This window comes from Lagenorhynchus albirostris, chromosome 12 (genome assembly GCF_949774975.1).
Source record: "Lagenorhynchus albirostris chromosome 12, mLagAlb1.1, whole genome shotgun sequence".
Lineage (NCBI taxonomy): Eukaryota > Metazoa > Chordata > Mammalia > Artiodactyla > Delphinidae > Lagenorhynchus > Lagenorhynchus albirostris.
Window position 1 is genome coordinate 38,515,470 of NC_083106.1, and position 18,621 is coordinate 38,534,090.

Genomic DNA, 18,621 nt, shown 5'->3' on the forward strand with positions numbered 1-18,621 from the left:
AAACATCTTATAGATAAAACAGCCCATTTTAAGCTGATAGCAACTTCAGTTGTATACAAAAGCCCTACCCATTTACTCCTCTTTTATTTTTTTGATATTACAATTTATCTCTTTTTATATTGTATATCCATTAACCAATTATAATAGCTGTTGTTTTTTAATACTCTTTAATCTTTATACAACAGTTACGTAGTTAACACACCATGCTATTAAAGAATTAGATTTTTCTAAATCTGTGTATTTCCATTTACCAGTGTGTTGTATACTTTTGTATGTTTTCGTGTCACTAATTTACTGTCTTTTTGTTTCAACTTGAAGAATTCCTTTCACCATTTTTTACAAGACAGATTTAGTGGTGGTGAATTCCTTGGATTTTGACTGAGAAAATCTTTATTTCTCCTTTGTATCTGAAGGATAACTTTGCTGGACAGAGTAATCTTGGCTGGCATTTTTTTCCTTTCAACACTTTGAGTATGTCACTTAAAGTCATTCTACTCTCTCTTGGCCTATAGGGTTTTCTACTGAGAAATCCACTGAGAGCCTGATGGAAATGACTTTGTAGATTACAATCTTTTTCATCTAGCTGCTTTTAGGATTCTCTCTTGTTCTTTGATTTTTGACAGTTTTCATTATGTAATATGGCTTAAAAGGTTTGTTTGCATTGAGCTGATAGTGTGATCTATTAGCTTTGTGAACTTGGATGTCCAGACTTAGGAAGTTCTCAGCTATTATTTCTTTTCTTTCTTTTTTTTTTTTGTGGTACGCAGGCCTCTCACTGTTGTGGCCTCTCCTGTTGCAGAGCACAGGCTCAGCGACCATGGCTTATGGGCCTAGCCGCTCTGCGGCATGTGGGATCTTCCCAGACCGGGGCACGAACCCGTGTCCCCTGCATCGGCAGGCGGACGGACTCTCAACCACTGCGCCACCAGGGAAGCCCCTCAGCTATTATTTCTTTAAACTTTTTGCCCCCTTCTTCCTCTCTTCTCCTTCTGAAACCCAATCATTCTAATATTTGAATTCCATAGATTACTGAGGCTTTCTTCCCTTTTTCATTTTTTTTCTCTGTTCACCCCTGATTGGGTTACATCAAAATTCCTGTCCGTTTTTTCTGTCTTCCATTTGATCTGCCCTTCTGCAGATCTCTATTGTAATTTTCATGTCTTTTGTTGAATTCTTCAGCTCCAGAGTATGTTTGGTTCTTTTTTATGATTTCTGTCTCTTTGTTAACTTTCTCATTTTATTCATATATTTTTTTCCTGGTTTTTGTTGAATTATCTTTGTGTTTTCTTATAGCTCATTGAGTTTTCTCAAAACAGCTGTTTTGAATTCTTTATCTGCTAGACTGCAAGATTTTATGCCTTTGTGCTCAATTATTGCAGGATTATTGTTATCTTTTGGTGGTGAAATGTTTTCTTGATTCTTCATGTTCCTTGTAGTTTTGCATTGCTTTCACATTTGAAGTAGCAGATGCCTCAAATCTCTACTAGTTGTCTTCAGATAAGGTTATTGATCCTGTTATATCTAGGGTTCTCTCTGACTCTGAACACCTGCTTCTCACTTCTTGCGCCTTTCTGTGGCAGAATTCTTAAACTTTTATGTCTTCTCTGGTTCTTTCAACTCATTTGGCTAGCTAGTGGAAATCTGTCATCCAGGCATTTATTGTGTGTTTTCAAAACTATTCATTTGTACAGTGTACCTTATTTACACTTTCATATACACCAGTTATAATAGCTATTGGTGTATATGTAAAATAAACCTGTGAAATGAAACTAATATTCTCATTTTATCATAATGAATTAAAACTGTCCTAAAATAGTTTACATGATATTCTTCACTTCTCGTTTTCAGGATATCCTCAGAAAGAATAGAATAGTCACATAAAGTGTAGCTGTTCTTTAAGAATAGCTCTTCAAAGATTTCATACATGAAACTACTTGTTGAATGAATATTTATTAATAAAAAATTTTTTTTTTTGTTTTAGATTCTGGTTCTTTAAATTTGCTGCAGCAGTTGCAATTATTATTGGGGCCTTCTTCATTCCAGAAGGAACTTTTACAACTGGTAAGAAATCTTTTTTTTTCTTTAATTGTGTGATATTGATATTTTATAAGGAAATTGAAATAATTGTTGCCTGGAACTGTAACTATTTGTTTCCCACCCCCACCCCCCCGTTGGCAAAATCAAGGCATTTATGTAAACTTTTATTTTTCCTTTTGTATATTGATTGTGAAAATGAAATAATGAAAAGTGAACCAGTCACTCATTTGTGGTTTTTTGCTTTTTTTTTTTTTTTCAGTGTGGTTTTACGTAGGCATGGCAGGTGCCTTTTGCTTCATTCTCATACAGCTAGTCTTACTCATTGATTTTGCCCATTCGTGGAATGAATCATGGGTTGAAAAAATGGAAGAAGGGAACTCAAGATGTTGGTACGCAGGTAAGCTTTTTGTCTTACAGAACATCTTCAAGATAGCTGAAGTTTGAAAGTGAGAACAGATATGTAGACTATGGGAAAATCACGATTTTTATGGTATAATTTTCTGTGAGGAGGTTTTTAGCTTAAGTTTGTGAGTGGCATCTTATCACATTATATCAGCAACTTTACTTGTAGAGAGAGTTTTTGGCTGTCAACTAGGAACATACCCAAGAACCAGGAAATAATCCAGAAGACCATGAATGGCTAAAATAGAAGTTCCAAAGCCTATTGCTGAATGCATGTATATTTTACAGCCTAATTTCCTGGGAAGCCTACAGAAGGTTAAAAGTAAAATATTAAAGGGACGAGGACTGCTAGAAATAGATGAACAAACAGTGGTACAATTCTTAACAGCAGCAAGCAGGAAAAATAAAAAAGCAACTCTGAAACATTTTGCGTAAGTGCAAAGAATGCCCTTATGTGTAACTAACACCTAAGGGAATTTTTACAGTAGTGTTTTAATGTTTATCTATAATGATGAGCTTGAGTCCTGTGCTTATGCTCTAAAACAGGGATCAAACTTCAGATGCTTACAATAAGTAACAAAAATAAGGGAGGAGAACCAGGTTTAAGTGCATTTTCAATCCTTTTGCAAATAGAAGGGACTGTGATGAATTGGAGAGTGTAAAGGCCTTTATCTAAAATGCATATAGCTACTGCTCAGTTCCATCTAGTAGTTGCCTTGTGGAAATGTGAACCCAGTGTTGCTTAACTTTTCTGATTTTTCCAAAAGAAGCCATAAATCTGGATTTTTATGTGAAATGATCTGAGTTTCAGCTAAAAAAAAACAATTTTTTTAAAAAAATCAGTGAAAGCTAAATCCAGCATGTCTGCTAGCTTCATATTTTCTCTCATACAACTAATTTGTGGTATTCGATCTCAGTGGTTAAAATAAAGGGTTTGGTATTCAAAGAAATGAACTTTGATCATTTGGAAAATTTACTTATATAGAATATCTCATTTTTTAATGTTAAATCTAGTGTAAGAGTTTCTGCTTTGTTCCCTACTATATCCCTAGGGCCTTTGTAGGTATTCAGTAAATATTGGTTTGATGGATCCCCTGTCAGTGAGGCACATCGACATAAATACATGTATATTAAGCATACATTAGCACAGAAACTAAAACGTGTGTGTGTGATAGAAGAAACTTAGGTTGTCTTATTAAATAATAATGACTTACTCTTGAATAATTTTAAGATTTTAGTTGATGAGGAAAAGCATTGTTTTGCAGGCAAAATAAGTTTCTTAATGCCCTTGTTTACAACTGAATGATTATCATTCTTTAAAAACCTTAATATTTCCCTCCTAGTTATTTTTCTGTATTTTGAAAATAATGGCTAATACATCTGAATGTGTTTTGGAAACTCTATGAAGATCATAGTATGTTATTGTCCTTGAAAACACATCATCATAATGAGCTATATATAAAGACTATAAAATTCTTAATGTGATAAAGCTCAGAATATCTTTACCTGCTTATATAGCCTGTGTAATGCTGACACAACGTTAGTTGCTTAAAGTAATATTTTTGAATGAAATAAGATTGCTTGTAAAATGAGCCATATGCCTAATTCCTAATATTAGTGATAAAATCTAATTGTCCAATGTATTTCTTTCACAGCTTTGTTATCAGCTACAGCTCTGAATTATCTGCTGTCTTTAGTTGCTGTCGTCCTGTTTTTTGTTTACTATACTCATCCAGCCAGTTGTGCAGAAAATAAAGCGTTCATCAGTGTCAACATGCTCCTCTGCCTTGGTGCTTCTATAATGTCTATACTGCCAAAAATCCAAGTAAGCTTGGATTAGTTCATTAATGTTTATGAAGCTTCTATTTTTTAAGTTTTCCTAAATCTTGAATGATAACAATATTTTTCTGTTTTGCTTATTTTTTTGTAGGAATCACAACCAAGATCTGGCTTGTTACAGTCTTCGGTAATTACGGTCTACACAATGTATTTGACATGGTCTGCTATGACTAATGAACCAGGTATGTTCGTTTGCTTGGGTTTGTTTCTTTTTAATGAATCCTACAGCTTTTCTTTTTTCAAAGATGGTCATTTTGTAAAATTAAGCTCACAGAGAAATGAAGATAATGGGAATAATACTATTTTCATCTTTGATGTATTGCTGTATTTTTTCACTTAGTTTCTTCTTTCACTAGCAAAACTATAAGAAATTATATGAAAATTATAAGAAATATACCTAATTTGTACAGTGCATATGATAGTATATGTAGAAGGAAATAAGTGCTGTTAAAATGTTTGTTGATTCTACTGTAAATAGTATAGTTTTTTTCCACCTATTATTTTTTGTCTGGATTACCTTAAAAGTGAATATAATGAATTGGTCTTTGTAATCTTTTTATAGGCCAGTTTTATTGCATTCTGTGGGAGTAGAATCCTGTATATGTCATTTGCAGTGAAACAAATTAGAAGTTAATAATTACAGTCGACCCTTGAACAACAGTTTTTTGAACTGCACAGGTCCACTCATCCATAGACTTTTTTCAAATATATGTACTGCATTACTACACGATCTGCAGATATGAATGGCTGGACATGGAGGCCAGCCATAAAATTATATGCAGATTTTCGACTGTGTGAGGGGGTTGATGCCCCTAATCCACTTGTTGTTCAAGAGTCAACTGTACTATTTTTTGAAAAGGAAAAAAATGGTCTGTCTTTCTCAGAATAAAGAAAAATTATAAAATGTTTTCTGAATCTTATATTTCATTGAGTTTATAAATTTTATAGATGCTTTATCACTAGTTGGAGAAAATGTTTTTGTTGTTTTTTTAGTTTACTAGAGAAAGATTCCTTATATTTGTCCAGGTAAGTGTCTAGAAAAAACTAATAGTAATTTGCTTTAGGGATTATCCTTATATGAATGGCTTAAAGATAAAAAACATTTTTCATTGATAAGGTGGCAATTGACATATCTGGCTTTGTGAGGAAAACACGTGGGACACTTAAGTGGATACCAACCCTATTTAAATTCTTTATTTACGGGAGTCAAGAAGCTGAATAAGCATTAGGTCATTATGCCTTGTTTGCTCATTTCCACAAACTATTTGCTAAAATTCTAGTAACTGATTTTATGTATAAACTATATAACAATGTAGTTTGGCAAACTGATAATAACAATAGTCATTTTATTAAGTTTATCTCACACTTTGTAGTAGAAAAGCCAGTGCATTTTAGTTTAGAATATCTGAATTTTATTCTTTACTTGAGCTTTGCTTTAGAGGTCGTCTAAATTTCACCAGTTTCCTGATCAACGAAAAGCTTAATGTCTCAGCTCCTGCATGAGGTTGAAAATGAAATTGTTTTCCAAGCACGTCTATAAAATTAGCACTATAAAATTTTTATAAAAAGGTCTCTATAAATAAAGTTGTCTTAAAGTATTTTTTTGTTGTTTGTGCCTTTTTCTAACAGAATGTTTTGAATTTGCAAGAGTATAAGAGTTAAAAAGAACTACATTGTGCTCTGAAAAAAATTTTATACTATTCTAAGATTTTAATTTGACCTTAATTTACATTATAGAAACAGAGTGCAACCCAAGTCTACTAAGCATAATTGGATATAATACAACAAGCACTGTCCCAAAGGAGGGGCAGTCTGTACAGTGGTGGCATGCTCAAGGAATTATTGGACTAATCCTCTTTTTACTGTGTGTGTTTTATTCAAGGTAAGAAAAATTATGAATTTTCATTTTTTTAAAAGTCCAGCTGCTATTCATATATGAATCTTTAAATTCCCCTTTTTTTTCCTTCTCTCTTTCTAAACTGTCTTCCACGCAGCATCCGTACTTCAAACAATAGTCAGGTTAATAAACTGACTCTAACAAGTGATGAATCAACATTAATAGAAGATGGTGGAGCCAGAAGTGACGGATCACTGGAGGATAGAGATGATGTTCACCGAGCTGTAGATAATGAAAAGGATGGTGTCACTTACAGTTACTCCTTCTTTCACTTTATGCTTTTCCTGGCTTCGCTTTATATCATGATGACCCTTACCAACTGGTACAGGTACTTATATTTTATGAAAACTTTGCATGTGGAAACTGATGGCTTTTTTGTGATTTCATTGTTAAATGTGGTATGGAGTACTTTTTAATCCTCCAGTATATTTCAAAATTTACAACTAAATGAATAGTGAGATCAGTTTCAGAAATGCAGGCTTTATTTCCTTGCTTCAGCAATAACAATCATTGAAATATTTCCACATCTTGAAGAGACTGAAATAAAGTTTCATGAAACTAACACATTGCTTAGGGAAATACATGTTGACAGTTGATCAAACACAATGCTTGCTTTTCTTTTTAATACTGACTAACCAGTTCCCAACATAGTGCAATAAAAAGATACCTTTCTTCTGTTTTGTTCAAACTTTGTCATTAAAATTTTTGAAGATTTCAAAATTGAGATGTGAATACATTAACATAGATGGATTCTTAGAATTCTTCAAAACTAATTTTTGTTTTTTTATCACTTCAAAACTAATCTTTTTGAAGATTAGTTAGTTGGAAGATAGCGGTTTATATTTTGTTTTTAAAAATTCTAATTTTGTCCAAAGGACTACTGAAAGATTTAAGATTCAAGTTGAACTATGTGGTAGGGCAGTTCTAGTTTTAATAATTTTTAATGCATAATATCCTTAACAGTTTGTAAGAGGGCTCTGAATACCATCAAAAGATGTAGAGAGAAGATTATTCTTTGCTTTATTTCTTTGAGAGCAGCCTCTACCAGCATTTATTATTGAAAAATACATATATTTTAAAATTCCTACACTGCAGTTTCTTAAGGTATACGAACCCAAATAGTTCTCAGTAATTCACAGCTTTGGCTGTCAGGTTAATAGTAAATGTTAAGATTAGATGAAAAATATTTTTGGTATGTTTCATCAACATAAAAGTCAGCTAACTTTGGGATGTATTTCCTTCCCAGTTTCTTAAATCTGAGAAGGTGGAGGGGGTTCCCATATACACTCTGAACAGATTATATTCTTTATAACATAAAGACTTACCAATTCTAAACTGTATGTCTTATTTATTTATCTAGAGGTCACATTCCATTTCTCTATCTCGTAATTAGTGAGCCAGAAAAACAAAGATTTTCTGAGTATTATCTAAAAGAGCTATTTCAGAGGCCTGTGTCCTCTACTCCTTTAAAGAAAATTGATTTTACCTTCACATTAGCTATCAAAGTGGTGTGGAAAAGCAAGGCAACAGATAATTAGTCCAGCAACTATATATCTGTTATCACAAATTATATACAAAGAATATTTCTGAAGTAATGAAGCCTGATGGCTTGATGACCGATAATCCAACCTCTCCCCCCTTTTTTTTTCCTTAAATCTTAGGTATGAGCCTTCTCGTGAGATGAAAAGTCAGTGGACAGCTGTCTGGGTGAAAATCTCTTCTAGTTGGATTGGCATTGTGCTGTATGTTTGGACACTGGTGGCACCACTTGTTCTTACAAATCGTGATTTTGACTGAACGGGACTTCTGGCATGAAAGTCTCACTTTGATCATCACTTATTTGAAATTAACAGTATTCCCAACTTTTGTAAAGTTGCATATATGTGTGCTTCCCATGTAACTTCTCCAGTGTTCTGGCATGAATTAGATTTTACCACTTGCCATTTTATTCATTATAGTCTTGCCAAGCACATTGATAGGTGTTTTAGATTGAAGCAGAGTTTTGAGTATGTTGGTGGTGGTAAGTTAGGAGAAGTGGACATTGTTAGGTTTATCCTTTGCTCAGTACCTGTGAAAAGAATAAAAACAAAACTGCTTGACAGTTTGATGTTTAAATTGTGTTATAACTTAAGCTGTTTTAGAAAAATACGAAAAGAAATTTATGGCTGCCTTCTGAAATATTTGATGCCTTGCCCTACAGGATACTGCAAAGAACATGGCTATCCTAAAATTTTATAAACAAGTCAGTTAAATGCCAGTTTTCTAAAAAATCTTTTCAGATTTTTCCCTTGATAGGAAGAGAAGGAACTTACACAGGTGTGGAATGTTTGATAGACAACAGTGTAGCTTATGGTGGAGACTGAGATACAGAGCTTTCAAAGAAAGATTGCTGGTGGTGGGTACTAAATTGAATACCCAAGGTGGTTTGTAATGATTCCTGGGTAGGGATGGCCTTCCATACTTACATAGTGAACTTTGTTTTGGTCATTATAAACACATGCAGATGTGTTAAAATGTGTTCAGTGGGTTCAGTGGAGTGATTAGGAACTCTGAAGGATTTAGACAAAGGCCTTGAAAAGCATAATCATGGGTTAGAAGGAAGTTGAAAATCACTTGGAAATTTGTTTTGAAAATCAGAGTTGATAAACTTTTGACAGAACAGGAAGAAACTGCAAAATAGGCTTCAGTAGACAAAGTCTCATTTAGCTTTCTCATTTAAAAAATGAAGAAACTGGGCTTCCCTGCTGGCGCAGTGGTTGAGAGTCCGCCTGCCGATGCAGGGGACATGGGTTCGTGCCCCAGTCCGGGAGGATCCCACATGCCACAGAGCAGCTGGGCCCGTGAGCCATGGCCGCTGAGCCTGCACGTCCAGAGCCTGTGCTCCGCAACAGGAGAGGCCACAGCAGTGAGAGGCCTGCGTACCGCAAAAAAAAAAAAAAAAAGAAACTGAAGCATAGGCTTAAACACAGCTTATCAGTGGCAAAGCTGGGAAATCCCAAGTCTTTCAAAACAACTGGCATTCTTTCTGCCATTCAAAAATAATTACTATTCAAATATATGCATAATAGATTTTACACCTTGTGAGTGGTGGATAATTTATGTGATGTGAGTTGCTGGTGTCCAGCATGCCTTCTACACACAGATAGGCCAGGAGAATGATGGACTGCTGTAAACCCCTGCTTACAGTATACTATACAGTTCAAAAGATGCTTTTGTATTTGCTGCCATCCAATTGAAATATATAGATTATAATCTTTCAACCTGAAAATCAAGCAGTATCAGTGTTAACTTAGGTAGAAACTCTTAGTTACTTGTGTGATTAGTGTCTTAATGAATCTTAAAATCTACATTTACTTTTAAGATATTTATTAATGTGAATGAAGTATAACAATTTAATTTCCCACCTGTGTTGATATTGTGTTCATGATTTCAAATGGCTGTGTTCTATCTTTAAATAAATGAATTCAGAGAAAGTGTGTGGTGTATTAATTCCTTAGCAGTTTGAATTTAGGTGGTATAATATTCAGATCTACTTTCTTCCTGTGTACGTGACACTGAGGGTTAACTGACCATTTTCTGTACTGAAAAACTGAGTTGTTTTTAAGGTGATATGTACCCTTTTAGTCCTCTGTAAGAAACTCCTGAGTGGATCTCAAAGGTAATTCAAGTGGTGTTCTCCTAAAGAACCTTCAGGAGGGAGACCAGTTAAGTTTGGAAAATATTTTTAATTCATTTGATTGATAGATACTCTACACTTGCTGTGTCCTCCAGGCATTTTTTCCCTGAGTGGCCAACTGATGCTTCTTTCTCTGACAATTAAGATAGATCGTATTAAAAATAATAATAATAAAATGCTCTATTCCATAACAATGAAATATCAGGAAGAGAAATTAAAGAAACAATCCCATTTACCTTTGCATCAAAAAGAATAAAATACCTAGAAATAAACCTACCTAAAGAGGCAAAAGACCTGTACTCTGAAAACTTAAGATGCAGATGAGGGAAACTGAAGACACCACAAACAGATGGAAAGATATACCATGTTCTTGGCTTGGAAGAATCAGTATTAAAATGACCATACTACCCACAGCAACCTACAGATTCAATGCAATCCCTATCAAATTGCCAATGGCATTCTTCACAGAACTGGAACAGAAAAAAATTTTAATTTGTATGGAAACACAAAAAGCCCTGAATAGCCAAAACAATCTTGAAAAAGAAAATGAGCTGGAGGAATCACGTTCCCTGATTTCAGACTATACTACAAAGCTACAGTAATCAAAGCAGTATGGCACTGGGACAAAAAGACACATAGATCAATGGAACAGGATAGCCTGGAAATAAACCCACACACTTGTGGACAGTCTATGACAAAGGCAAGAATATACAATGGAGAAAAGACAGTCTCTTCAGTAAGTGGTGCTGGGAAAACTGGACAGCTACATGTAAAAGAATGAAATTAGAACATTGTTTAATACCATATACAAAAATAAAATGGATTAAAGACCTAATGTAAGACCAGGTAATATAAAACTCCTAGAGGAAAACATAGGCAAAACACTGACATAAATTGCAGCACTTTTTTGGACCTGTCTCCTAGAGTAATGGAAATAAAAGTAAGTGAATGTGACCTAATTTAACTTAAAAGCATTTGCACAGCAAAGGAAACCATAAACAAAAGACAAACTGCAGAATGGGAGAAACTATTTGCAAATGATGCTACTGACATGGGATTAATTTCCAAAACATACAAACAGCTCATACAGCTTAATATTAAAAAAAAAAACCAATCAAGAAATGGGCAGAAGACCTAAATAGACAACTTGTCACTATTTGGCCATTGTTCCACCCTTTTTAGTACTATCCTGTTCCAGAGAGACAGACCAATAGGGTATGTGTTTGTATGTGTGTGTGTGTGTGTGTGTGTGTGTACAAATTACAGAGGCTGACAAGTCCAAAATCGGGCTGCTTGGGTTCGTTTTGAGACTGCACAAGAGGTATTACAGAAGCTTTGGGCTCAATCTAGTAAGTCAAAGTTAATATCAGCAGTGAAAAAATCAGGTTGATAGCATTTACCTTTCATGTGTTGAAAGTGGCACTTCACTTCTATGACCTTTCCCAAAACCCATAATCCCAGTCTAATGGGAAGAAACATCAGGTAACCCCAAATTGAGGAGCACTACAAAATATCATGCCAGTACACCTCAAAATTGTCAAGGTCTAGCTTATTTGTATTGTAGTTACTCTGTTTGAAACCAATTCCCTGAAATTTGACTTGCTTTATGGCCTAATATGCAACTGATTCTCAAAATATTTCATGTATGCTTGATATTTCAATTAGGCTCTAATTCTCAAATGTAGCATTTTATGTATGTTCATCATGTGTCATTTTCCCAGTCTGTGGACCTTTTGTTCTCACACTTCAGCCTCTAAATTCCTGAGTATATACCATCCCTATGAAACACACAGTGACACACCCCAAAAGAACACTTAGCTGTAAGTCACAGGCTCTCCTGTGGGCCTACTTGTATCCCACTGAGGCAAAAGAAGCTTGGAGGTGGGATGAAGATGAGGGGGGTACCCTCTAAAGTATTCATACTATGCTATTTGTTTTCCAAACAGCACACAGACTTTCTGCAGTAAACACAAGTTAGGTTACTTTTAAAGGAATCAGTTTCCAGATGTTCAATTTCCATGCGTACATGGAAATTTCCTAAAGTTGATGCGCTTGAAAAGATGCCTCAGGACAAGGCATCATCCCTCTTAACAATTACTCTTTTCACATTAGACAAAACAAAGGATATACAATACCTCTTAATTCATTCTGAGTCTTAATACCAAGGCACTTTGGATAAAACCGCTAAACACAGAAGCAGAGACAATTTTAAATATTGGTAAGAGAACGACACTGGTTTAAAAAATCCTTAGGTGATTATTTCTTTCAATGAAATTGAATCAGGATGATCTAATGAAATTACCAGCTAATAAATTTTAAAATACTTAGTGAATTCTGAAGGACTTCAAATAATTGAGTGACACTGCTGTAACAAAATCTCTTCTTTGTATTATAAAAGTTTCTTAGGACTCTAAAAACAAAAAAATTGATGCTCTTATTATATTGATATAAACTTACCCCCAGATAATAAAACATCTGGGGAAAAAAAAATCCCTGAGATCTGTTCACCCCACAAAAAGATGTATTTCTGGTAAAATTTTACTTTGTATGTTTAACAGTTCATCAAAATTTGGACTATATTCTATTAACAAACACTAAAATCTCTAACAGATCAGTCCCCCAAAATTCAGAGACAGAATATAATAAAGGTTTGTCCCCCCCTCCCTGCCCCACCTGAAGTCTAAATGAATATCCAGGATTGATGGGTGGCTCTCCTCTAAGCGGCGATTCAGGAAGCCAGGTTTCTCCCTTCTCCTGTGTATACTCGGAAGCCACATACTCCTCTGCCTCAAGCTAGTAGATGGGTAAAAGGTGAGGAGGGTTGCATGGGGGAGATGTTCACAGACCAGACCTGCAAGTTCTGAACATCACTTTTCCTGATTTATTAGAATTCAATTACATAGCTACCCTGTTTACAAAGGTGGAAATAATCTAACTGCATGATAGGAAATGGTTCAGCAATCAGTTAACAGTCTCTGCCACATACGTTTATACTGTTTTAATCAACTGTGTATTTATAATTGGAGACAAACTTTAATGCTTAGAATCTTAAGGTTACAGAATAAAATTTCAAATTTTGTTGCAGAGAAGTGCAACAATTATCTTCAATGTATGACTGTCACGCATAATAAAAGTAGGATAAAATTCTTTGGAGGAAGTGGAATGGATGATTAAGAACATCAAATCACTATGGTATTTAGATTCTTTCCAATACATTTAAAAGCAAGTAACAACTATTTTTTAAAATGGCAGTATTTAACACTATCCTAAACTCTTCCCGAATACTTAAGATGAAAAAATTTAAATGTCACCTTAAAAAGTACTAGGAGGTATAAGGTTTTCAAAATTATTTTTTAAATACTTCTAGAGTTATCCCCAAAGGAGAAGAAACTTAATCATATCCCACAGTGAGGAAGGGAAGCGAAAAAGAAAAAGCCTCTGAAGCTCTCTTCTCCTCAGTCTCTAAGCTCTTCACATCTTAACAATCTCTAAGAAAGTGACCTCTAGAGCTTACGCAGAAAACTGTTCTGGGTTCTTAAATTAGTTCACCAAGATCCCACTGTCAGAGCCAAGTATTTTAGGATCTGCTAAGGAAGGGTTTCTTATCCCTCTGTGCTACGCTTTATTTGAAATTTTACATCACAGTAAGAGAGTTCCAAGATACTGAGACTATAACCAACAGGAAGGCCATCTTGGCAATTGCTCATCCAACTGCCCTAGAAAATATTCAGATACTAGCTCACTGCTTTCAGTCCTCTGCTTGAAGGTACAATTCTTCAAGTGATAGTGCCCTGGCCTTGCATTAAGTCTAATTCTTCTGAGCAAGTGTTCCAAAGGAAAGAAGTGATTTAACTGTTTCTCTTATCTTCTCTCAGGGCAAAAATTATAGGCCCTTGGCATCCAGTGATAATGTTCTTACCTAATTTGGGACAACTGGAAGCATACTTTTCTCAGTTCTTTATTAGCAACATAGAAAGCAAGCCAGCATAATTTTTAAATTTGGAGGCATTAAATGTCTTCCTTGTTGCAATACACAGTCTATCTTCTGAGATGAGGCACAAAGATCTTGGTATGACTCATATTAAGAATAATGGATAACAGACAAAGTTTACAGTTTAAGTCTGTCTACTTCCTATGAAAAGGAAAAACTGTCACATGGATGTCACCTCCAAAGAAGACACATAACAGACACTAGTACGCAACATTCATTATATTTATTTTACTAAATATTATGCTTCAAAAAAACACAAACAAACCAGAAAACTTTTACTTAAAACTAGTCCAGCGAGGTGGATGGGCTGATGGCACCCACCCCCCTTCTATGTACACGGAGCTGCGACTGCCTCAGACAGCAAGCACTCAAGTACACGTTGCCTTTCCTGTTGGACATGAATGAGCTTCTCTGAACCAAGAGAGACAAATGAAGTTTTACAAGATACAGGCACTTTATGTTCCCAGTTTTATAAAGAAGTCAAGTGAAAAATACTTAATAAAAGCAACTGGAACAGAGAAAGCTTTAGGAGTTCTACCATTAGTTATAGTGACTTACACTCAATGCAAACAAGACAGCATCAACAAGTAAAACAAAGAAACAAAAAGTTTAACTGGGGTTAATGAACATACATGTAAAAAACAAATCCAATTTGCTGTAATTGGAGAAAAATGGCCATTTGAATCCAACTTAAAGATATGCCAATACTGTGATTTAACGCATCAAATCTTATGTACCTACGTAGCTGAGTAACATTTGAAAGCTTTGCAAGAGTGTGTGGTTAGTGAGAAAAGCAAAAGGTGCTTTTGATTCCACAGTATCTGATTAAACGAAACAAAGCAATTTACAAAAAAAAGTACCAAATGATACTTTAAAATAAATAGTTCATCATTTTGATGAATATATACACGTAGAGTCCACTTCCTGGGGATTTAGCTATCTAAAAGTGGCATATCACTATCCAGAGGTGCAGGAGCAAGTTCACATAAATAAAACAGTGTGGCTTCACTAGCTTCAGCTTCAGTCAATGGCTCCAGGCGAACAAGCTTACTTTGGGTTGGTTCTGGGTCCAAGCTGCTGTCCAGAAGCTCATCAACTTCTATGGGTTTATCTACAGAGGACATAACTTCTGATGATGCTGTACTCCCCTGTTCAACAGTAGAAGCAGGGTTCCCATCGAGGAATGCAAGAAGTGGAAAGGCAGTGTACTGTATAAGCTGCTTATCTATAACAAAGATAAGAAGACTGATCTTTTATCACCAGCTTATATAGAGTTCAAGCTATATGGTGGAAAAAACAGAAGCAGATGTGCATATGTGCAATCATTACCCTTATATAGCCAAACAAGAAATATCACACTTTGTGTCAGTAAATTTAAAAATGTACAAGTCAGAAAATGTACACTTTTATTCAACAATTAAGAACTGAGGGTTCTTTCAGTTCTCCTGAAGTTAAATAGGGGGGAAAAATGACAATCTTTAAGAACTATTACCACACCAATTCAATTTCCTTTATATGCTGGAACCTTGATACGTTATGCATAGAACTGAGACTAATACAAATCTGTGTTCAATTGTTAAGCATGGCAAAACCTTCCTTGGCCCACAGCTTCTACATAGAAATCTTTATTTAAAAAAACTAATACTACATTTATACCTACCTGTTTTGGGTTTAGATTTTCTTCCCTCTTCTGAAACTGGCTGAACTACATTGCTCTTGGTTTCTAATCCTTTATTCTCGGACTAAAAGAGAAAAAATAATATAAAAATACTTGTCTCATATTTTATATGTTCCTGAAAAATAGCAAAAAATTAAAAACTGGTAAAATATAAGAATATTGGTATGTTCTCTGAAATATATAGGAAAGGGGAGCATCAGGAAAGATGAACTAGGGAGAGAAAGAGATTTGAGTAGAGGTAATGAAACTGCCTAAGAAAACTACTGCTGTCATCAGGTGGATGAAACAAAGAACCTGAACTAGGATGACACTAAGTACAAAAAGGAGGGAGCATTTCAAAAGTAGAACAGACAGAATTTGACAAGAGTAGAAGATGGTAATGAATCAAAGATGGCTAGTTTCTAATTGCTAATGAAGAGATAATTCTTTAAATAATTAAATTCATTTTAAACAGCTTTGATTTAAAACGTATTACACATTTCTTTTCACTCACAAACAGAATATTTAGCGTAACTGAACACGTTTACAGTAGCTCAGGATAACATACTTCAAACTAGTTATCCCTATATTTGGAAGCCTCAAAGTTGAGGTGGTGTTTCTTCATTTCCTTTTTGGCTCTTTCAATTCTTTTCTGTCATTTAAATTGCTTCTTTCAACCACTGTCTTCTCTCCTTACATCTGATTGTAAGGGGATTAATCTTTAAATGTTAAGTTCTTCAGTGTTCTTTTCAACGATGTTCAAACTGAGGTGCTCAGGTTCACAATTTTTCCTGAATAGCTGTAAGTCCCAGATATCTGCACACTTGTAAACTATATATGATGTAACAAACATACTAATTCCTATAATTTCCCTGATATTCATCACAAAATTAAGCAGTACAAGTTTCCAGGCTTCATAGATAATAATGACTCCAAGACATAATAAAAACTACTTAAACTTCCACCAAAATTTACATTAAAATATTTCTCATTTAGCATTCACTATAAATAAACATTAATGAAATAATACCTTCTGTATTTTTCTACTTCCTAAAATAGGTATTTTCCAAGGATGCCACTCTTGTTATTCTAAATGCATATTAGAACCAGGATGACAAATGGGTTTCATCTCCCATACAAACTGTTGCTTATTAGTAGTGACCACTTAGACTGCTACAGTGAGGAGTATAAGGCATCCTGACTCATTAGTAAAGAGTGCTGTAATACATGTCACATAATACCTGTCATGAGCAAGGGAATGACAGCTGATGTGTCAATTATTTAAAAACAATCTAGATTCTAAAACTATGATAAAAAGAATCACTCTCCATTTTAATTTTTCTATAGAGCAATACGTAAACTTGCTGTTTAACTGCTATTTCTAAAAGCTTCTGGGAACAGGAGATGATTCAAGAATAGAGAACGGGGCTTCCCTGGTGGCGCAGTGGTTGGGAGTCTGCCTGCTGATGCAGGGGACGCGGGTTCGCGCCCTGATCCGGGAGGATCCCACATGCCGCGGAGCGGCTGGGCCCGTGAGCCATGGCTGCTGAGCCTGCGCGTCCGGAGCCTGTGCTCCGCAACGGGAGAGGCCACAGCAGTGAGAGGCCCGTGTACAGCAAAAAAAAAAAAAAAAAAAAAAAGAATAGAGAACGACTCAATGTCTAACAATAAACAGTACAGCACATTCACTAAATGAATGCATGATATGGGTTCATTCAACTTAAGGTCTCACATTCAATAATATATTTACTGAAACACAGTACTGACGTGGTCCACAGATTCTTATAATATAAACCTAGCCAAACTATAGTCCAAATGCCAAATTCAGCATCCTGACTTTACTGAAAGTAAAGTTTTACAGAAGCACAGCCATACTCATTCTTTTATGTATTGTCTACGGCTGCTTTTGCACTACAAATTGCAGTTGACTAGTTGTGACAGAGAACACCTGGCTTCATGCAAAACCAAAAATATTTAGTCTTCACAGAAAAAGTATGATAACCCCTGATATAAATCATCCAAATACTGAATGTATAATCAACCTTCTAGTTCAAAAATTCACAAATTCCTTCAACTTTAAGTTACCCAGGCTATAACTTTGAAAATGCAGAAAATGTGGTCAGGCCATCCTCACACATGACTATGGTCAGAAAAATTCCACCTCCTCACTCTAATACCTCATATTTATTTAATATGTGTTCATTTTTTACTATAAAGAACACAAATAAAAATTTTGATTCCACTAATCTAGAATTTGTACACATTTCAGGGGACCTGATTTACCTTTTTATTCAATGAAAAACAGGGATTACAGAACAATTTGGTATAAATACAAGATAAATGAAGTATATACCTACTCAAGACAATAAGCTATACAACGAAACAGAATGATTTCTAAAGGTCTGCTCTAACAACTTCACACTGTTCTTATTACTCATTAAAAACCAGTTCTAAAGAATTTGTTAACATCTGCTAATCCCAACTGCAGGTACTATACATTTAAGAAAATAAAACAATTACTTAAAAAAAAAGTCCAAAATCCGTACTTCACTGTTTCAACTCACCTTACCTACAAATAGTATAAATCCCTGTGCTTTTACTGTATACTAATAAAATGAAGGAACTTATTTTAAAATATGGGTACCCTTAAATTTTCAATAAAAAAATGCTGAGAAGTTTTTAATAGATGGAATAAGAATGTAAAATGAAGACACAGAACATGAAGAAATCGTATTCTAATAATTTTTTTCAGTGATATACCTGAATATGCCAAATTTAGTCAGTTTATCTCCCAGCACATTGAGGGCTGATTTCACACTGGTACTTAACAGCACAAGGCACAGAAGAATTGGGCAATGATTCACCCCATAACCAAAAGCTAATTTTTCATCTAGAATTTTATTATCTTGATCACATTTATTAGGTAAGAATATAAAATGCTTTTTGTAACTGGGAGTGATACTGCTCTCTACTTACTAGGACTGTTTTCAAATTCTTACAGCTACGGGTCCTGAGCAACACAAATTAAAACTTACTTTTGTATTATTGATGTAATCTGTGGGATTCATCTGCACAGAACTAGTGAAAAGCTGAAAGACCAAACAAGAAAGATGATAAGTTTA

General features: G+C 34.8%; 2 protein-coding genes across 4 annotated transcripts in view; one reads left to right on the forward strand and one right to left on the reverse strand.

Moving 5' to 3' along the window:
* The window catches only part of SERINC1 (serine incorporator 1), a 32,480-nt gene extending 22,832 nt beyond the window's left edge, over nt 1-9,648 (forward strand). Inside the window, exons 4-10 of the mRNA XM_060167499.1 lie at nt 1,982-2,061; nt 2,297-2,434; nt 4,095-4,264; nt 4,370-4,460; nt 6,016-6,160; nt 6,273-6,503; nt 7,837-9,648. Of these exons, the coding sequence (XP_060023482.1) occupies nt 1,982-2,061; nt 2,297-2,434; nt 4,095-4,264; nt 4,370-4,460; nt 6,016-6,160; nt 6,273-6,503; nt 7,837-7,972 (991 nt within the window). The 3' untranslated portion in view covers nt 7,973-9,648. The remainder of the gene's footprint in view (nt 1-1,981; nt 2,062-2,296; nt 2,435-4,094; nt 4,265-4,369; nt 4,461-6,015; nt 6,161-6,272; nt 6,504-7,836) is intronic.
* A 4,398-nt stretch (nt 9,649-14,046) lies between these two features.
* HSF2 (heat shock transcription factor 2) overlaps nt 14,047-18,621 on the reverse strand; it is a 37,164-nt gene continuing 32,589 nt past the window's right edge. For 2 of the 3 annotated variants that reach the window (XM_060167898.1, XM_060167900.1), the window contains 3 exons: nt 18,535-18,588; nt 15,503-15,584; nt 14,047-15,067 (listed from right to left, as the gene is read on the reverse strand). In XM_060167898.1, coding sequence (XP_060023881.1) covers nt 14,775-15,067; nt 15,503-15,584; nt 18,535-18,588 — 429 coding nt within the window. In that variant the 3' untranslated portion in view covers nt 14,047-14,774. The remainder of the gene's footprint in view (nt 15,068-15,502; nt 15,585-18,534; nt 18,589-18,621) is intronic. The other variant, XM_060167899.1, reaches the window with a different exon arrangement.